General features: G+C 37.0%; 2 protein-coding genes across 2 annotated transcripts; one reads left to right on the top strand and one right to left on the bottom strand.

The window, feature by feature from the left end:
• Positions 1 to 3,188: 3,188 nt before the first annotated feature.
• Positions 3,189 to 4,094, bottom strand: LOC146454670 (mitochondrial intermembrane space import and assembly protein 40-B-like). Its single transcript, XM_085095209.1, has 2 exons — positions 3,991 to 4,094; positions 3,189 to 3,927 (listed from the first exon to the last, which is right to left on the bottom strand). Exons 1-2 carry the CDS (start codon positions 4,010 to 4,012, stop codon positions 3,446 to 3,448), a joined length of 504 nt encoding a protein of 167 aa, XP_084951335.1. The 5' UTR covers positions 4,013 to 4,094; the 3' UTR covers positions 3,189 to 3,445.
• A 72-nt stretch (positions 4,095 to 4,166) lies between these two features.
• Positions 4,167 to 20,430, top strand: LOC146454669 (G-patch domain and KOW motifs-containing protein-like). Its single transcript, XM_085095050.1, has 14 exons — positions 4,167 to 4,350; positions 6,398 to 6,510; positions 8,143 to 8,276; positions 9,633 to 9,739; positions 11,665 to 11,785; positions 13,100 to 13,184; positions 13,515 to 13,576; positions 14,155 to 14,214; positions 14,983 to 15,052; positions 15,240 to 15,321; positions 16,794 to 16,983; positions 17,884 to 17,953; positions 19,070 to 19,155; positions 19,812 to 20,430. Exons 1-14 carry the CDS (start codon positions 4,187 to 4,189, stop codon positions 19,938 to 19,940), a joined length of 1,473 nt encoding a protein of 490 aa, XP_084951176.1. The 5' UTR covers positions 4,167 to 4,186; the 3' UTR covers positions 19,941 to 20,430.
• Positions 20,431 to 21,653: the final 1,223 nt, after the last annotated feature.

Genomic DNA, 21,653 nt, shown 5'->3' with positions numbered 1-21,653 from the left:
TGTCTTATTAATAAATTGTCTTACTTCTTTCCACTGAACATTAGGAAATGTCTACAATCTCCAAAGGGCTTCCATGTTCTTATAAAACACTAAAGAGAGTGGTAAGGGTGGGTGGGGGGGGGGGGGTCAACTTGCATAAAGCATAAACAATTTCTTTGTTCCCTTTTTGGGAGGGATGGGTGGAGTGGAGCATAAAATGTGTGAGAGCAGATAGAGAATGTTTCAAAATTTAAAGAGTTCAAGCTCTTCTGGCACTATTTTCCCAAGAAAAAGGGGGTGCACACTGGACACCCAGAGAACGCTTCCCCCGACCCCAAGATCTGCTGCAGAAATGGTTTTTGCACAAAACCCAAACTTAGTACACAAGCAGAAAGGACCTGATATCGGTAAAACTCTGTGGTTAGTGTTACTTACAAGCTTGTTTTTACGCGGATGCCCTCAGGGCGGACCGTGTCTAAAATTGGGCTCCGCATCTTTTTTTTTCCTTCATGGTAGCTTCAAATCTGCACATTAATTTATTAACTAAACTCTGCTCTCTCCTAGAGGGGATCTATTGTTCTGATTGTCTTCAACAAAAACAGCCCAATCAAAATCTATTATCGTAGTATATCACGAGGGAGGGGACCCCCTCGTCCGTACCTGTGTGACGTCAAATTGTCATTTGATTTATTCATTAAACCGTTGTGGCCATATCGTTTACATGTTTTAGACTCATTCATGCCGTTTTCAAAAAGAAAATTAACCCTTTTGAAGCAGTAAATCAAAAGAATATCTTCTAAGAAGCACTTGACAGTTGAAACAGTGAAAATTAGAGTGTTCTTGGTGAAGGAATCATGTTTGTTGGACAGTTGCAGAACCACAATGCTAGGAGCTCAGAGGAAAGGTCATTGATAAACTAAAACACGTCACATCACTTTGTCAAATTGATGCTTAAACGCAACTGGAAATCCACTTCAAAAAAAGATTAAAGGTTTGATTGTCAGTTTTTATTAAAAGTTTTCATTATTTTAGGAAAGCTTTTTGGCCGTTTTTCTTTCTGTTTTTTGGTGAAATGAGAACAATTTGTAATCTTACACTTTCATTGAAATTACATAACCAGAATAGAAAACGTGAGTGAGGCCATTTGTGTGGTCGCATTTTCCGGTATGACGATAAGTAGCATAACACAAGGGAATACGGAAATCACGCTACCTTTGTGACTCAAACTATTCCATTAGCTAGTTTTATTAGATAGTTTTAAAAATCTGCGAAACATACAATGGGAATAAATGAGGCCACATTAAGCATCCCGCGAAAATGCCATTAGGGGCATCTTGCTTGTGTACAAAATTGTCAGTTTTGCATCATTGGCCATAGCACTGTCATGTTGGAAGTACATGCAAGCCATTGGTCCACTGGGCTCCCATAAACATCTGGATAGGACTTGGTTTTGGTTGGAATTCCCCAACCTCGTTCCCAGGGTCTTCTCTCTTCCTCCCTCAAGAGTGGACCCTTGTTGCGGCTGGTCATGTGTTTGAGAAAATTTGTCATTAGGGAGGGGTAGTTGAAATATTGGCCCAAATAAATGAACCCTTTGCCAGTGTCAGCCCTGTAATCAGTTTGGTTTATTTACACGTAATTAATGACATCTGGTACGTGCATTTCTACTACAAGAGATCCGGCAACAGAACATATTCAGAACAGATTATTTTTGAGGTCCCCTGCATCCAAAACTTCCGTAAGTACACAGTTGTCGCTTTCTCAGAAAGGACAGAGAAGCCACCTGGGAACTTTGTGACAAGCAGTTTTACAACCAAGCATTTCTACACCACACACACACTTTAGACCTGGAAGAGGTTCAAGTTTCTTCCACTCAGGTAGAGTGTTGTTAATCCACAAAAATTATTTTATAAACTGTAATTTCGGGTCGTTATGTCAGAGGGAAGCTGACAGACAATGACAGACACGTAAGTCAAAACCCAAACATGCACGACAATTAGAGCAGAAGTATCGGTAGCTTAGCGCCTATCAAGGCAGCTTAAAATGGAGTGAAATGGGAAAAGAAGATCAAAGCTAAATTATAAATGTTCAGAAATACCAACGGACTGAAGCAAGCCGCATGCGAACATATTTCAAAGGTAATTTTTATGTTGTTATTCTGTATGTCCCTGACTTGAAGTGGTAGCATAGGAGAAACAGAGAGCTATGAGCACTGATTGTGATCAAAAACAATGTCTTTTCACACATGAAATCGGTGACCACATATATATTCATTATTGAGCTTCGCAAATTACAGGTAAATAAACAGTTTATTATTGACAAGAAGAATGTATTTGTATTTTTGTGTGAGTGATGAATTTTAATGCTCTAACTGAAAGAATGTATGAACTTAAGGACGGTGCCTGCTAATACCGAAGTATTTTTGTGCGGTTTATGACTATGGAGGAAAAGCAGATCTTAGCAAGGGCTATTGAAATCCAAAAAGAAAATTGGGGGTAACCACGCATTTTTCAGAGAAAAAAAATTCTTTTTGGATACCAAGAGCACTTGCTAAGTTCTGCTTTCTCCGCATAGTTTTAAACCGCGCAAAAATATCCCTGTATTAGTAGGCACCACCCATAGGAAACCCAAGTATCTCGAGATGCACAGAACGTATGCGCAGTAACAATAGTAGGCACCGTCCTTAATTTCATTTTATAGAGCAAAAGATGTACTCATTACCACAATTTAAGCTTGAATAAGTGATTTTTCTTGTAGAATTTATGGAAACAGTTCCGCCTACTATAGATAAATTACTCTGATTCAAATTGTAGAATTACTGTAATTATCAACCTTTGCTTCTTTGACTGTTTGAAATTCACTAGATTCTACTTCATATACGATTTTTGTAGTAAGCATGAAACTGCGCCAAATCTCTCACATTTTTCTCGCTTTCATGTTTGTTTGAAAATGTCTGTTCAGCTCTTGTGACCAAAATACATGTAATAGAGCGAGTGTACCCTGACTGGGGAGAAGTTTGTCGTGTGCAGTCACGTGACCAGCTGCAACCAGGGTCCATTCTTGAGGGAGGAAGAGAGAGGAGTCTGTTAACGAGGTTGAGAATTCCCTTCAATTTCACGAGGATTCATCAACAGTAGTGATCCCCGATTGCGACGACAGAACTCCCAACACTACCCCACTTAGTAATAAGATCAATTTGTGGTCTGCAATCACTGTAAAACTGCTTTGAATTATTATAGAGTAGGGAACGGCAATTCTTCATATAATAAAATTAATGTTATAGTGTATGCAAATAAATTGACAGAAAACGCTCTACATGGCGGTATGTATGTGTGAGTGTGGATATTCATGCTTACATAACATTTCAAGTTTTCAACGCCGGTAAAAACTCATTCTCTAATTTCCAAGTATCTCCACACCTCCGAAATATTTAACAAACTCACTCAGCTACAATGTCACGCAAACATCAACTTGAGGTTTCATTTGAAATTCTGTCAGTGGATGGTTCAACTAAAACATCTTTCGAGTGCTTTGACGGACTTCCCGTTTGCTCTGAGAATTCCTTGTTTTCCTTATTTTCCCCGCTTTCCTTTGTCATTTCTATTTCATCGTTCTTCAATTCACCATCATCCTCGGTCTCTAGTGCTTCGTCATCGTCCTTTCCGTAAATTTCAGGGTATTTCACAAAACATTCTTGCATATCACGAAATTGTGGGATGCAGTCTGATCCTTTGGGTTCCACTTCGCTGTAATGAAAACAAGAAAATGCCGCCTTAAACTGCTCTCCACAAGGCCCGTAAGCCATTCCTTGTAAACAAGGACAATCCCAGTTTATTTCGCCGTTTGCTTTGATCAAACCTTCCATTTCATCTTCCTCATCTTCACCAAGTACCACGGTGCTAGGAGCAGCATGGTCTTCTTCGGTGACAAATATAACTTTGTCTTTACCTGCGATTGAAAAGCTGGGTAAGTAAAGATCAAGACAGGCTCCTAAAGAAACATAAAACGTACCTTCCTCTCTGCAATATGACATGATTTTGGCCCAAAAAGCCGGCTTTTCAACCGCAGAAAGTTACACATGCAATATTGTGCCAAGGCTTGCACCATGTGCAAACGGTAGAGGACTGAGGCGAATTGTATTCCAGGTCTTTTCAAGCTTTCTTGGTCAAAATAAGACGAGGAGGACTAGTGCTAGTTCTTATGAAAAATGGCGGAAGAACGTAAAATTGGCGTATCATTTTCTTTTTCAAAGAAAAAGTCCTCTAATAAGGTTTACAGTGCTGAAAGAAATGCCCTGAAAACAGAAGATGTTAATTTCAAGGGAGAGGAAAAGGATTATATTCATTCTGCTGAAGGAAAGGAATTGAAAAGGTACTATTAGTGTATAAAACTAGTAAGCAGGGAAATGTTCATTTAAGCTTATTTAAGCCATTCAATTTTTTTACATCAGTTAAAGACAAAAGTTATCTAGTAGCTGGAAGACCTCTGCAATCTTGGTAGAGCTTTTTTTAAGGAGGTTTCCGGTACATTATCATAAACGTTATACAATATTAAATCATGTTATTTCATGGTGGCTCAAGTTTATTAGGAAGTAACAATATATGTTAAGGTGGCTTACTACAGTTTTTCCGAGACTTAGTAGCGCGCGCTATGATAGCCTGCCACTCGTCAGTATTTGTCGCGCGTGCAAAAATGACGCAAGTAACCTTAAGAAGTAGCAAAAACCACTTCAGCACTTGAAAGGCGTTAAATCTCTTTGGTGTATGTAGCGATAGTTTCAAAACTCCGTTCAAATATGTAATCAAGCCTAGGGCCAAAAATATATGGCAAAAAAGTTTGATAAACATTCGGTAAAAGAGCTCTAATTTACTGTACCTTTCTCGCACGGGATACATGGCGTTACATGAGCGCGCGCTAAAATAAAGGGCATGCGCAATTCAATTCTCGTCCGAGGTTGTAAAAACCTGTCTTTGATCGAGGATTGCTCGAAAACTTACCGTACAACTTGTGATGAAATTTTCACGGTTGATTTGTTCGGGTGAATCACGTTTGGAGCCAAAATTTTTGAAAAATCTGTTAGACAGATTTTGAGCTATTTTTGATTTCACATTCTCTTAGTTTGCACAAAAACTGTCTCACAGATTTTTATTTTACTTTGCATGAATGTTAAATAAGGCCCAATTTCTTATTCCTGAAATTTTCAGGTGGGGTCATATGGGTAGAATTTGAGAAAAACATGACTTAACCTACTAGTGCCCAGTCTCTCATTGTGTACTCGGTCCCTCATTTTGGCTATTTGCTGACGGTTAATTGTTCAAATTTCACATAGAATCGTAAAAGACTTAAGCAAACAGTAAATAGTGAAGGGAAAAACAGCTTTGAACCTTTTTATAAAAGAGTTAAAAGTTGTGCCCTTATACTCCATTAAAACTGTAGTAAGCCACCTTAAAATATTACTAGTTATCAAACAGCACCTATTTGTCCTTACGTTACTTCTAGGTGTAATTCATACTTTTGTTGAACAAATCGTTTCAATGTTTTTTTAACAATGTACTTTGACTTAATTTGGTTGGCAAGCTGTTCAAAATTTTTGCTCCTCTAATTACTTAAATTGAAAATTTACCATAATTTGTTCTTTTGTAGTTTATTTTTCACGACCTCTGAATGCGAGCGTCCCAATCACCCTTTGAAAGCTACAAGTCAAAGCAAATTTTGTTTTTCACTAAAAAATTTCCTCCTCAGTTTCCGGACCCAAAGTGCTAAAACAACATGTCTGCATTTTGCCATATTCAATTGCAGCAAAAGGTTACAGAACATTTTCAAAATAGGATTAAAAAAAATGTGGAGTGATCGTACAAAATTCGCTCTCAGAGAAAAAATATTGTGAAAGAAAAAATTTGCCGACGTGTTTTTGTTGTTTATATGTTAAACTAGCTACTGCCCAAATTTGAAGGCAAACAAACAAATTCCCTTTGAGTTTTAGCTCTTTAAAGTGTCCCCTTCAAGTTAAAAAACTGATTGGAGAAAACAGCGCTAACAATAATTTTCGACAATTCAATTTATCTCAAAATAATTTTCTTGGTATAGTTTATAGTTTAGCTCGCTCTATAAACTTTAATTCGATATAGGGGTTTAGGTACCTAAAGTTTAAACGGACATGCTACATCGCATGAATGAGAGACACCTTTAAAGGTATACGGTAACCTTAAGGTGGTTCAAAGCATGCTTGACACAGCCATCCTCTTGGCTGTATGTCTTTGTAGTAAGAGGGCAGCATGTCTCTGTACTCTAGGAGCCAGTTCATCTGTGCTGTTTTTAATTAACAGATAGCAATATATATTAAATGAAGATTAATGTCACTTACATGTAATTGGGAATTTGATACAAACAAGTGATTAGTGATTTATGTTTTTTAAAGTGTCAAACCAGAGGAGAAGGCAAAAGAAAAAGTAATTCCTTGTCAAACCAAGAATCGCTGGATTCTGCCCTCTGACACTTTAGAGAGGCAAGCTGCTGAGGAGTTAATGAAAGGTGAGATTCACAATGTTCTGTGCTATGTCATGTTGTTAAAATAGTCTGTGACAGAAACAAATTATCTGGCTAGTTCTATGTTTAAGCGGCTATTGTGCAGTTCCAGAACATATCCATACTCCCCCCACAGAAGGTTTTTTGTTTTGCAACCCCTGTCCCCCCAGAAAATTCCAGTTTAGCTTCATACTTTGCTTCTAAAATTTAGACTTTAAAGATCCCCCTCACCCTAGGAATTTCCGATGACCTTCCATGGGTGGGTATGGATTTTTTCTGGAACTGAACATTTCATTGCAAAGGCCCAAAAATGTGAAGCCCTACAGTGGTAGGGGCAGGATCTTCCATGGGGTGGTGGGGGTGGGGGGGGGGATATGGATATTTTCAAGTACTACACAATGAACATTTGATGTCTCTGCAAATTTTTAACAGAATCAGAATAATAATACCATTATTGTAATAGCTTGCTTGGTACATATTGGAAAAATAGTGGTTGTGTTCCAAGCCTGCAGATGACGGTCATTCATGGACAGACAAATGTCTGGTAAATTGGAGGTTTCGACTGGTAAAATCTCAGCCCAGTCAGACACTCTGACTGGACATCTCTGATCAGTAAAAAATAATTTAACTTGAACTTTGTGCCAAATATGGAATGATTTTATTTCCTTATTATATAATTTTCAACAACAATACTACTCAAAAATCCTCTGTTTCATTTCTGAGAATAAATATTTTCTCACACATTTTGTCTTGTCTCAGTTGTCACATCCCTTTGTAAACAGGTACCATTCGCGCACTAACACATGTTCTGTGTTAATTTAGGCAATTTGCTGTCACATCCTAAGCACTATTCATTGGGAATTTTATTTAATTAAACACAGTATGACTTACATCTAAGGCCTTATTACTTGTGTTGTCATTGTCTGTAAGATTCCTTGCATTTATACTGACAGTCATATTATAAATTTAACCCATTTATTTGTTTAACTCTGCATCATGTATAATGGTTCGCAATGAATCTGTACTTCTTTCTATGCTTAAGCACCCTGCCTTTCAAGAGTATGCTGGAAGTGAGTGGCTGCCAGAGTCAAAACTTGAATTAGTTAATATTGTAACTATAGCACTATTTATTTTTCAATACCTTCAAAAAGGGTGATGTGGTAGCATTTTAAGGCTTAAGATAGGCCAGATATATTTTTATTTTTAAGAACTGAATGAAAGCTACATGTACATGACTTACATGTAGAATTTCCTATTATAAGGAAAATGGACAGGAAAATGATTAAACAAGGGCTGGATTTTTGCTACTTTTATTCCTACCTGCATACCTTAAGTAAGTAAGTAACCTTTATTTAAACACAATAAATATTTAAGCTTTGCAGCTTGTGGGGTTGTGTGTAAATAAATAAGTAAAGAATAATTACAAAACAAGACTTAAAAATTTACAATGAGCTCATGAGCTTCATAAAGTGAAGAATTCAAGATTGTTCATTAGCCTCACTGAAAACACTTCTTTTATCCAGTTACATGTCTATCTGGTTACATGTGCAAATAGAATAGAATTGTGACGGAAGTCGATCTGCCTGCTCTCGATGATCACAGCTTATATCAATTTTATGTTTTTGCTCTTCAAAACAGCTGCTTCAAGAGAAGATAAAGAAACCAATGAAAATGAGAATGTTGCCATTCCTCTCTTGATGAGAAATGCTTTACCTGATGTCGAAGGGTTCGAAAAGAATGAGAAACTAGACATCGCTATGAGGCCAGAACAAGTGAGTGTAAAAAATCTTGGCTGTTTTTACTTTCTTTTTCACTTTGCTTCCACCCTTTGAGTTATCACCTTGTTTGTGTACATAGGAGGGTACAAGATTTTAACCCCTTAACCCCTAATATCAAAGAACAAATTCTCCTATCTTGTCCCCATACTTTTCTTGTAAAAGTGCTGTGGAGTTGTTATTAAAATAACAAGAAAATTTATCTTGGGTGAACATATACTTAATTCTCAAGACCTCAAAGGTTGAATGAACACTGATATTACAAGGAGAAATTTGATGCTGATCACATCACCAGCAATAAAATAAACTGGTAGTCATATTCATGAATATGAAGTTGGTCTGTTTAAGGGCTCTCTGCAAAAGAGGCATATATTGACTTTTTCACCAGAAAAGTCAAAGATGGATTTTGTGCATCAAATGCACAAAACCAAACTACGTAGTCTTCACTGTATGCATGTATGGGAATTTTTGTAGCATTTTTTCCAACTTTTTAGCCAAAAAAAAAACAACAACAAATATACACCCTTCAATATTACAGTCAGTCTACGTCACGAGCGACCAGTTTTCCAAGAATGAAATGAACATTTGAATTCCTTTTTGTAATGTTTGGCATAATTGAATGGAATCTTGAAAAATCTTTCTGAAAAAGACACATTAACTGGACAAAAAAATTCAAAGTACTTGGGAAACAAATTGATATTCACTGGATTTTGCATGTGTCATTCAGTTCCTTCTCTACATTAAAAAATGTGGCAAAATTTGAGCCAAAACAACAGAAAGCAATCTGAACAGCTCACCATAGCTCAGTTACATCCCAAGCCCTTCAAAAGCGTCAAAGTCAAAGTGTTCATGGTGTAGTGGGTCAAAGTTTTTTCCTAATTTTGTTTTATTTGGCTGGCATTTATGGCATATTACATTCAGTTACAATCATTTTTTGCATAAAAAGATTTGTCTCACAGATCAGTTTACATGTATATTAAGTCTTGACTTGAAAGCAATGGCATGTGAATTCTTGACAATATAATACTGTCAGTCTCTGTTGGGACTTCCTGCCTCTAATTAATTCAAAACTCAAAATCAAACTTTCAAGTCTCTCTGAACTAAAGACAGTTGTCTCCGATCCCTCAAGATGTGAGTTGCTTCTCTCAATAAGTAACATGCCTTGTGTCTTAAGCTTGTGGGAGGGTGATGAGTTACTCTTGAATGGTAACACTTGCCTTTCACTATCTTTGTCATCTTAATAGTTGCATCCTACCCCCCCCCCCCCCTGCCTCTTCCTAGTGGACACTATTCCATATTTTTGCTTGTCAATTTTAGTCTGTATTTTCAGTAGTTCACCCTTTTAATGTTTAGAGCACAATGGATGACTATCAGGATATGCCTGTTACATCATTTGGAGCTGCCATGTTAAGAGGAATGGGATGGAAAAAAGGGGAACCCATAGGAGGCACCAACAAAGGGTAAAGTAGTATATTGTGACATTTATAATAATTTCGTAGCTTACGGGATGGGGAAGTACTTGCATGTAAAGTGGCCGTCAGGTGCAAGTTAAGTATTTATGACAGAATAGTTTTTATTCGCTTGATCAAATCTTCACGTTGTTCTTGTGATCAAAATCGAAAAAAATTCCTTTATCAATTTTTTCTCCCTGTGTCTGAGGCATATAAATGCATCAAATTTCACTTCCAGTTGGGTACAATACTGCACAAGACAAGGGACTGGGAATAGGAGGGCTGTGATTTAAATCGAGGATGCTTAGTCTTGTGGTGCCTCTATTCCTCAGTTGTTTTGTTCCAAGTATTCAACAATCCCATTCGTATTTTCATCCACATAGTTTTCGTCTACTGCACACGAAAAACAACTGAGGAATAGAGAAATTGCAAGACTAGTAATATCACTGTTTATAATTTTATGTTAGTATTTTAAAATGTATTATTGCAATAAAAATATTATTATTATCCTTTGAAAGAAAACAAAATAAAGATGATTAAAACAAAAAAGACTAGTGTTCCTGTATTGACATCATAGCCCTACTATCCCCAGTCTGCCTTCTTGTGCGGTATTGTACCCAACCGGAAGTGAATTTGACACTTTTATGTGCCTCAAACATGGGGAAGAAAAATTGACATCATTATTTTAATGCCATAGTGAGAATTACTGAAAAGTTACCCATGAATCAAAAAATTAATAAATACCGGCCAGAACCCTTCACAGGAAATTGATGTTTTGTGGTAGTTGTTCAATCTTGGTGTTTTTTGTGTGTTTCATTAGAATACACATAAACAAATCTAATGACATGATACTTATTTTAAAGAGCAAGTCACATCACCCACTCAGGAGGTTTTCATACAAATCATGTCTCTCTAACTAAATTATTAGATTGTAATTTATTTGGGTATTACAATAGAACCCTGCCAACTCAAACAAAATCAGATTTGTCCAGGATTTGACCCAATTTTTCCAGTCATTTACTATCAACTAACTCAAACTCCCCACCAACTCAAACTAATTTGGGTTTTCCTTGGTACAAATTTACCCTCACTTGGTATGCCTGTAACTCAGACAAACTCTATTTAAAAACATGGGTCAGTAAATCTTAAAATTATGTCAGAACTTAACTGATTGACATGTCAAATTCTTTCATCTTTATTGATAAAGCGATACATTTTTCTGTAAGGAAACATAATTCAGGCCCATGCAAGACCAGTAAACATCTGGCCACACTTGACATGCTAAGGCAATTCATTTCTGGAGTGATGCAGTTCGGTGATGATCCTGAAGATACATATTATGTAAACAATAATTGTAATTCTATAAATTAAAATTAATGTTTCTGAAAAATTTCCTGTAATGTAAAACTCGACGATAAAAGTGAAGAGCAGCTTACCTCCACTGGCTGTCGGTGAAGACTGTCAGCCAACTGGGCTTTTATAATAGTTTTAATAATAAGGTTTTTATAATAACGGTAATTCCAAATACGTACAAGCCCCTCTGAATTAAGCCCAACCAAGAAATTAAGAAGCTCCCCAAAATCTCAGACACAAACATCCTTTGAATAGTTTTTTTTTTTTTTTTTTTTTTTTTGGTTTAAGCCTTAACAAATGAAACCAATGGACTGTTAGGCCTCAAGCTGTTTTAAACTGTTAGAGCAAATAAGCTGCTAAAAAGTGTAAGCTGAGAGCAAGTTTGAGAATTTTACTGCATGGTACCTGGGTACAGGTATTTTGTATTAATTTATTTTTCCTATCCACCATGTACAATAAATTATAATAATTTTAGAAATTATTTAATGAAAGGGTGTTGAACTTGAGGACATTGCCCCACCCCTCCCCCCATATCTGTACAAACAATGTAAATGTTATTTTCTACCTTCATTGTACTTTAGCCTTGCAGAACCCATAGAGTATATTCCAAGATCCAAAGGATTGGGTTTGGGAGCAGAGGCAAGGCCACCAACTGATGGTCCAGCAAGGAAACGAAAACCAGGAGATCCAACATCAAATAATGTAAGTGTTTATCTTCTATGCTACTTGTTGGTAAATCAAACAGTTTCTTGCTATTCTAAAACACAAAACAGTGACAACAGCCTTTATTTATATAAAATAAAAGAAAGTTTAAGCTTCAAGTTTGTGGAATCATGTGGAAATAAAATACGTACATGTAAGAAGGCATTAAGAATCATTTTAATAACCTATGTCATCTAAACGTCAAGTGCTGTGAACATTGTTAAGGAAAAGTTCAAATGGCTGGGAAGGAGAAGTTGTCTTTCAATTTTTGTGAAGGAAAATTGATAGGTAATTGTTCACGTCTCTGGCTCGGTTCATTCTGTCATGCTCACGTTGGCATGCTTTGAGACCCTTTCCTATTTGATATAATAAGGTCATCAAAAACCTCTTCTACTCTCACCACCACACCCACCACAGGGCTATGTGCCCCTCAAAGTTGTTTCTGGCTGCAATGGATCGAGCTACCCCAGTATTGATGTCATGTTTAGTTACAATTTTGTAATCAATGAATTATTGAACATCTTTCTTCAAAAGCAAGAAAAGAATTATGGTACACATTTAACTTTGGAGCACCAATAAAGTGTTTCATCTTTATTATTTATTATTATTTCATCAGTAAGTGTACATGAAATTTATAAGTACATTAAATATATAAATACAGAGAAATTCAACTTCTTTTACTAAATTTACCGGACCGCGGGTAGCGAAAGCTAATCGAAGTGGGCAGAGTAAGACAAGAAGAAGATATAAATAAGGGAGTAGGATATACTTAGAGAATGAAGTGATTACTTTATGAAATAAATAAATAAATAAATAATTAACAATTATTCCACGAGCGCGCGTTGGATATGAGATGATAGATAGCCAACGAGGCGCATAGCGCCGAGTTGGCTATAATCATCTCATATCCAAAAAGCGCGAGTGGAATAATTGTTTTATTAAAAACAATCCGGAAATATTGCTTGATCGTGCTGATTTCGCCTTGCAAGAACAACCAGAAGACAATTTAATGGTCCCTATTTCTCGGGCATGGTATAATGGCTCATATACCATGGCCGCTAAGCCAATCAGATCCCTGGAATTGCATTATACAATGATCCAGTTTTTAATAATTACATATATATGTATATGATATACACTGGCAGTTTGTGGTTATAAGTTATGAATATTGCAACAGTTTAGAGATCAGGGTAGACACGTCAACCTAGGTATCCTCAAGTGACAGAACCTTGAGTAACGCTTCGTGTAGTTTTTTCTTAGACTTCAGGGTCATTTTGCTTGGTGTGCAATAAAGTATTTTATTCTTGTTCCCAGAGGTCTGGCCCTATTAAAGAAAAAGACGGTCGGGTGAGGCACTTCAAAGGATTAGGCGAGGAAGTTCAACAGGAAACATCATTAGGTAAATCTAATTTGCACCTTGATTGTGTAGTCTTACAATGCATTTGACCAGCAAATCAAGAAATATTCCACAAGTACTGTGATATCTCAGTTTAAAGACAGGGCTTGATGTTTTTTGTTGTTGTTGTTGTTTGTTTGTTTGTTTGTTTTTGTAACAAAGGTTAATCTTCTAGACAACAAAACTGTGATCACCGTGTATTTGTTTGTATGAGGCAGGCTTTTCAAAGGTCCTCTGGATCAACAGGACCTGGTTCTTTAAATATGCCATTGATCTGCTAATTAACCGTGCAATGTAGAATTAATGTGACCATAAATTTTATTATTATTTCAGATTATAGACCTGGTATAGGAGTTGTTATTGAGAAGGGGCCTCACAGGGATATGTGTGGAAAGGTGAGCTTTGTACTGTAGCAAGACTGTCCTCCTAGAAGAGGATCTTTTCAATGTCATTTTCAAGTGATTAAGTTGAAGGTCTCCTCATGAAACATGTGCTGTTGTCTTTTTAGTTTGGTTATAATGCTCATTAGAAATGACTGGCAAGATCACAATTTTTCTTTCAGATTTCAGAAAATTGATAAAATGAAATAGGTGCCAATAATCCTCCTCAGAAAAAATTGCTATTGAAATTTAGCAGACAATAATTTATGAATAGACTGTGCTTAAACCATTTACTTCCAGGAATGAAAAGCAGGACACAGAAAAAAATGTAGATTTAATTACATGGTCTTGATAGACCCCATTAGCCCAATTTCAATATATAATAAATTCAGCCTGAAACAATAACATCACTTCAAGGCTCCATGGAATAAATTGTAGAGTTTATATGGGTTTATTTCTCGGAACCTCACTGTGACATTTACTATTTCAGGCTGAATTTTAATACATCGAATTGAGATATTCTTCATAAGTGGCCTTAATAAGCTACTCTTATCATTATATAATAACGAAACATTTTGGTTTTCTCTTTTCAGATAGTTGCTGTAGATGTAGACACATCACGAATTTCTATTCAACTCTCCCTTAGTAAAGAGGTGAAGTTAGATACATATATGCCTGGAATATCTAATTAAATGTTCTATAACTGAACTAAAAACACCATAGTTCAGGAAATAAATATAGTTAAACTCACAAAAGTTCATAAAAGGGTTACAAATGAAATGAAACATTCCTCTCTTGTTATTGCTCAGGTCTTTCTATATTTATTTGGAACCTTGTTGAATATCACTATATGGAGCTATGGACTTGAACAATGTTGAGCAGTGTTTTGTGATTTTCATTTGAGAATAACTTTGATTCATTAATCCTGAATGGATGGCATAGTTATTTTCAAATGTCTAAAGTTAGTTCAAATTGATTATTGTAACGATAATAAAATTGCAAAGCCATTACAAGAGCAAATTATTGTCAAGGTCTTATCTGCCTCAGCCAATCTGCTTTAATTTTATTTATTTAAAAAAAAAACAAGTTTTTAAGAAAAAACTTGTAAGCACATAGCAAAAGGTGGCTGGGTCTCACATCATTGGCTTTCAATCTTCATGCTTGTCCTGAGGCTGAATTCATAAAGCCATACTAGAATGAGAGGAGTCTTACGCATTGCGAATACCAAACGCCTACCATTTAGAAACATCTAACATTAGAAGAGCCCTGTAAATTTGGTCCCTGGACCCCCCGTTGTACACTCAGGCTGCTTAGAATCAGAATAATTTTATGGTATTCTGTAGGTCGCTGTCCAATCCAAGAGAGATATGCTCATGCTCAGTTATCCTGTACATCTAATTATAAGCAATGTTGTTTTGCAGAATATCACGTTACACCAATTTAATACAAGATTAATAGATGATGTTGAATACAAGACTCTATCGAGGCAAGGTACGTGTAGAGATGTTTGATGTGTAGTAAAGAGGCTTGACTAAAGACTCAAACCAGCTGTCTTCTGATCAGACATTACACTCATCAACCAACACACCAACTCTCTGTTGATTATTATTGGTGTTTATTATTTCAAAAAAAAAATCAGTTCTTGCTGTTCAACTTCTTTGTTTCCAATTTATTTTAGAGAAAACAAAAGAAAATGACAAAAGGACGACAAAAGAACACAAAAGCCACAAGAGGTCAAGGGATGATGATCATCATACAAGGTGAGATCAGTTTATCATTTCTCTTTGCTGTGTCTCGTATCTTTGCAGAGGGGGGCGGGGTGACTGGAGAAAGGGAAGGGGTGTGATAACTTGGGTGGGACAGAAGAGCAAAACAAAAAGCGAAGTTAATGTTTAAGACTTTGGAAAGAGAAACTCCGTAGTACAGGCAAGACCTGTTCATACCATTCAGCACTGATTATGAACTCAGGGACAAAGAAAGCAAATTTGCTCTCCCTAAGCCCGGCACGTTTTTGTTTTTGTTTTGTTTTGTTTTTTTAATGCAGCTTTTCCTTCAGTGGAGCTTGTTTGTGGATTACCCTTCCAGCTAACACCAGACCACCAAAAGACGAGATAAATTTGTTAAAGACCTCCTCATAGTCCCAAACGGCAAATGTGTAAATCAGTTTAACTTTTAAATCTGTTTTATAACTGATGTTTCTAGCGTGTTTAAATAAAACGTATGTGTGTGTGTTGTGGGGGGTGGGGGAAGAGTTGTAAACTGAAGTACTTTAACTACCGTAGTATCTGATCTTTTTTTGTATTGTGGTTTTAAGTGGTAACTTTTTTTCTTCGAGGAAATAATTAGCTCCCTCTTGGCTTGGCTTTCTTGAATCTGTTTTAACAACTTGGCAATGACTTTGTTGTTGAGGGGGAGGGAGGGGATTAGGTGGAAGGCTATATTAGAACATTACCATCACATTGTATCTGAAGTAAACCTTTTCCTTCCTAGTTGTCATACAGTTATTTACTCAAACAAATGCCTCCTTAACAATAACAACAACAACAACAATTTACTTCATAATGTAGATAAGATCAAAAGTGTAAGTCATTGGTAACGAATTGAATTTTGGAAAGAAAAATAATAACTTCTAGGGGATGTACGTATTGTTTATTCAGAGAATTCAGGTATCCAAAAGACTGGCACGGTTTTGTCCTTTTTCAACATGCTGCCTCCGGTTACTCCTGAAATTAAACACTATTTGTACACAGTAATCAAGCAGCATATCGGGAGGAATCATGTTTACAATCACATTAGGAAAACAAAACTCGAATCATAAAATCGACAAAAGAATATTAAACCAATAAATAAATATAATTTTATAAAGTTATGCCCTTCCCACTGTGCTGAAGCTTAAGTTGTTGTTGTTGTTGTTGTTTTGTTTCTTTTTTAATGTATCGTATATGTTTTAATGATATTTAAGTGGTTGCACTTTCATAGGTCTTGTTGTACCGTTTTGCGCAATACCCTTTGGACAACTCATTTTGTTTCTTGTATTTCTGTTTTCTTCTTTGTATTTATTTTGATGTGTCCAATAAAGCTGATAAAGTAAAAATAAATAAATTGAAAGTGGCAATTTGATGAATCTAAACCAACTGTAGAGTCAAGACTAAAATGTATCAAATCAAATGTTTTCTGAAGAGCCTTGAATTACGATAACACCATAACATTCACTGTTTTATTTTCTTTGCAGTGAAAAACACCATGAAAGTAGCAAATATTCCAAAAAGGACAAAGACGGTAAAAGTAAATCTAGTTCGCAAAATGATCACAGTGAGTCACAAAAACAGAGTGAAAAACCTGCCAAATGTTGGTTGTATCCACAAACAAGAGTAAGAATTATCAGCAAGGATTACAAGAAAGGCAAATATTACAACATAAAGGTAACGTATCTAGACTGTGTGAAGACGGACTGCTTACTCATTATCCCAACAAACATTTTAGGTTAGGATCCGTAGTGTTAGTCCTTGTCACACTCAGGCTCGATTACCAGCAGCTGTTCGGCAAATGAGCTCACGCCTCGTCTTTTCTCGGGGATGAAAGCCGGACCCGAGGGAGCGGCGTTAATCGAGCCTATGTCATACTTGCCGTCATGATTTTTGTTAATTAAAGCACTTAGTTATACTGTCTCTTTTGGGAAGGATCGAGTTGTTGGTGAAACCAACACAATGTATCAATCAACTTTGTGATTGACTGGTAGGATACTTGAGAAGCAGGGGTAGCAAAAATGCTTCTACTGAGTCACTTTATGGGACGGAAACCCGAGGTAATCGACTACCGGATAGTGTGAGGCTACCTTGCGAGCAAAAGGACGAGAGAACATGATGCCATTATCTAATTACAGGACTCGAATATACGTAACCAATGAAGCAGTGTCGGAGGGGGCGAGGGGGTGAGTGTGAGGGGGTATACCGTAAAAATAGTAAGAGAAAAGGAAAAGACATCCCAGCCCTCCCCTATTGCATTTTGTCATATCTTACTCTCCAGTTCACGTTTCAGGTTTTCGTGCAGCACTAGTGCTTGGTGAAACTGCCAATCCAGTGAAAGGGGTTTTATAAAAAAATTCAGAAACAACGAAATTTGATCCACTCGATTTGTTTCTGTTGTTTTGGAGTGTGTATGTTTTTCTTTTTCTCTCGCTCGCTATCGTTCTTTTTTTTTTCTTTTTACCTTTTCTCTGTAGCTCCCTGATTTTACTCTTGAACACAATGTTTGTAGTACACAAGACGGCAATGAATGATTTACTGATCTCGTACAGAAGCACTGCTGTTTCTTTCTCGTAGGTTCAGGTGGTGGATGTGGTCAGTACAGACAGATGTGTGTGTCGAACAGAGGATGGAAGAATTCTTGAAGGTTGGAAACTTGTCGTATTAAGTGTAATGAGACCGAAATCATCCTTGTGCGCCTTTGATGTGTCCCAGGGTCCGAAATAGGCTCGTGCCACTGTACGAGGGTGAAAACGAGACATCATCGATCGATGCCTGCACGTGAACAAGGCTTTTTTAGTCCAGTGCGCATGCTTCCAGGTCGATTGTCACAGGGTTCTTACCGATCTCTGGAATTCTTGAAATAAAAGTATGGAAATTTGAAAACTAGTTTTCCAGACCTTAAAAACCATAAAGTATAAGAAACTTAAATATTGTAGGTTTTTTTTTTCAAAGCTGCCACAAGTACTTAATTGCTAAGAGAAATTTTGGCAGCTAGTCAAATTTCATCAAAATTTCGTCTCAGCCCAAATTATTTCTGCTGTAGGAGTGTGATTTCACTTATAAACTTGAGTCTGGAAGAAGAAATGACATATAAAAACTCGTGAATTTTGGATACAAAAGTGTATACAAACCTTGTTTTCACGTGACACACTAATCTCTTCCTTGTTATATCCTATCTTCTCTGAAAGGATACAGCAATATAGATAGTGATAAATTCATTTAACAAAGCTCCTTTATGACAGTTCAGTTCGAACACAACAACCTACAGGATATGTTTTAAGTAAAAAAGGCCCAGAGCGAAGAGTGCAAAAACAATTAACACCTACATGGCTGTACATTTTATCCAAATGTCTTAAATTTGTTATCCCAGTGAACGGAGTCGCACTGTTGAGCATTTTCGTAAACCTCCCTTGTTGTAACGTTCTTAAAATTGGAGTTATTTGCACATTCACCTGACTTACGCATAATCGAAAATGGTCGGACGGGAAAATGGCCGGACTTTTTTTTTTTCGCCGATAGTTTCTGATTCGTCGGAACATTTTCGTTATTAAAGTTGTGAAACTTTCTTTCCTTACTGGCATATATTGATGGGAACGTTTATATTTAAAAGTAGCTGACGAGATGGCACTCATAAAAATGGATTTCAGGAGTCAGACTGTCCCCTTCAGATATCTTCACCAATTTATTTACTGTGGGAAGGCAGCACGATGTGTATGTCATTCTCTCGACATTGATGTGTCCATCTCTTTGTTTTGCACAGATGTACCACAGTCGGCTCTGGAGACTGTCGTACCGAAGACACAGGATGCCCACGTGAGAGTAGTTAGAGGTCGCCTCAGGGGACAAGTAAGCGGATGTTACAGTGTTTGTCCTTGTTTTTGTCCCGTAATGACGGCTGATGGTGAATACATAATATGTAGACTAATGAATGATTTATGATGTTGGTTAAATTCCGACTAGTTAAATTAATACAAAGTTTACGACCTATCAAGCGAGTGAATTTTCCCCTCCTCTGCTATAACTTGTTCATTGCTCATGTGCAATCCCTTTATGAGTGCGGCCTACGGTGTGTGGTGTAAACAGGTGGTCTGAATAACGGCTGCTTTCAGATGAGATAATGACAGCTAGTTTGAAGGGTTTTCACTTGTACACCCCAAACCCTTGGAAGGGAATGTCTAGGAGAGAGCTTGTGGTCACCGCGCAGTCAATTGATAATGGTGATGATGATGATACTGTCGCGTCGACTCCCGATAATTCGAACCCTCGCTAATTCGAACCAATTTTCCTTTCCTTTCAGGTCATTCACTCGCTCGGTTCGAGATATCGGGAGTCGACTGTATTCTTTTTACTAATGTGGTTTGATAAAAGATTTTATTTTTTATAGTCTCCCTCGCGCAGCCGTAGTTTGGGCTCGTCACGCAACGCCCTTGGGAGGGAGCACGTTGCGTGACAATTTTTTTAAGGAAAATGATAAGCTGAACACTGTTCTTATCTTCACGCAGCTTGCCGCGTTACTGGAGCGGGACACTTCCAAATACAGTGGTGTTATTCAACTTTTGCTGGACAAGAGCGTTGTTACTGTGGACTACGATGACATTTGTGAGCATATGGGTGATGTGAATGAGTTCTAACAGTACAGCTATGCTAAAGGAGCTGGTGTCCAGGGCTAAGACACCCTTTCCATCACAAGTGATCCGGTTTGGTGGTGCGTTGTTTTAGCGGAACTGTCGCACAAACCAAATAATCGGTTTTGGTCTTTCACAACAAACAGAGCTTGGCTACGAGATTACAGGTCTTACTGACTGAGCACGTGATTATCTTAACAGGTTGCTTGGCAACTTCCAAAAGGTCCAATGCGGATAGATTCACAAGAAAATAGGACTTATGATTCGTCTTGACGTGTCGTCACACTTCTACTTGGTCCGGACTAAAGCTAGGTTGTACTCAGACTGGTGATGCATTACATAGAAAGATAGACACCTGTATTAGAAAAGAAAGTTTGGTTGGCCCTCTTAGAGGCCAAGCTTCTTTACGAATTATAAAGGTTTTCATAGGATTTTAAGGAGTTAAATGGCTTATGCTAGCAGAAATCGCAATCGCATATTAAAGGGGTGTGTTGGACGTTTTGGTTATGATGAGCCCTTCCCTGCTCCCTGACATTTTATTTTATTATTATTATTATTGTTATTATTATTATTATTATTATTATTATTATTATTATTATTATTATTATTATTATTATTATTATTATTATTATTATTTATTATTATTATTATTATTATTATTTTGGGAGGGGGGCTTTTCTCTGTTGCTAAAATTAGCATCTTTATAGAATATTTAGAAGTTTTTTTTTTTTTTTTTCAAATAACCGCTTTTTCTGATAAGGTTTTTAGCGTGACGCGAATCCTGTGGCACTGTAGACTAGGAATAAATGCAGGAATCAAAATTTTTTGACTCTTACTCGACAAGGTTGTACCAAAGCGGGTAGCCTGGTGTCCATAATTCTGCGGACAGAGAATTTTATTTCGCCCAATACCACAGGATTCGCAACACAAGATAAGACTGACGCTTTCCTTCGTGGAATTTAACTGTCAGTGCTTTTCCCCTCCGGTACTCTTTCGCGAAGTTTTAAACGTTAAGCTTTACAAATGCAAGGCAAGAAACAACTTTGATGAATATATTAAGCAGCTCGACACAACCACCCATGTAAATATTATGAAAGCAGAAATTTCTTTCTTCACAGTTTCTCTCTACTCCAAGGTCCTACCATAGGGGGCTCACACAATGTGTCTGTGTAGCCGATTGTTATTATATAGTAAATGCACTGGATTTACCGTTTGCTTCAGCTATAGCGATATATCGCGAACTATGTATATAAATCAATGATAAATAAACGTTGAATTACCTTATCTGTGGTATATATTCGTCCTTTTACCTCAAAAGCGGTTTTTTTGAGCGATTTTGAAGGAGTTTGAGTTCGCCGTTGACCACAGATAAGGTAATTCAACGTTTATTTATCATTGATTTATATACATAGTTAGCGATATATCGCTATAGGTGAAGCAAACGGTAAATCCATTGCATGTACTATATAATAACAATCGGCTACACAGACACATTGTGTGGGCCCCCTATGGTCCTACACGCTAGTCTTCACCACACCGAAGAATCCTTCAAAAAATGAAGTATCTATGGCTTCCACTTCCATTCTTAATCTCGGTTAGCTCAACCAGAGCTCTACTGTGAAATCCAGTAATCATGAAACAATCGTCCTTTTAGATTCAAATCAATGCTGCCGTTACAAATTTGTACGCGCACGCGAGCCATCGGCGCACTTGGAGAGC

Source organism: Pavona decussata, unplaced genomic scaffold (assembly GCF_977016875.1).
Source record: "Pavona decussata unplaced genomic scaffold, jaPavDecu1.1 SCAFFOLD_300, whole genome shotgun sequence".
In the NCBI taxonomy this organism is placed as follows: Eukaryota; Metazoa; Cnidaria; class Anthozoa; order Scleractinia; family Agariciidae; genus Pavona; species Pavona decussata.
Note: the sequence above shows the minus strand (reverse complement) of the source record. Positions and strands in the feature narration are given on the sequence as shown.

Excerpts from the sequence above, each read along its gene's own strand:
- LOC146454669 (XM_085095050.1), top strand. The coding sequence starts at position 4,187 with ATGGCGGAAGAACGTAAAATTGGCGTATCATTTTCTTTTTCAAAGAAA. Across the intron at positions 11,786-13,099 it reads GAGATCCAACATCAAATAAT|AGGTCTGGCCCTATTAAAGA; the intron begins GTAAGTGTTTAT and ends TCTTGTTCCCAG. Across the intron at positions 14,215-14,982 it reads AACTCTCCCTTAGTAAAGAG|AATATCACGTTACACCAATT; the intron begins GTGAAGTTAGAT and ends GTTGTTTTGCAG.
- LOC146454670 (XM_085095209.1), bottom strand. The coding sequence starts at position 4,012 with ATGTCATATTGCAGAGAGGAAG. Across the intron at positions 3,928-3,990 it reads GTCATATTGCAGAGAGGAAG|GTAAAGACAAAGTTATATTT; the intron begins GTACGTTTTATG and ends TTTCAATCGCAG.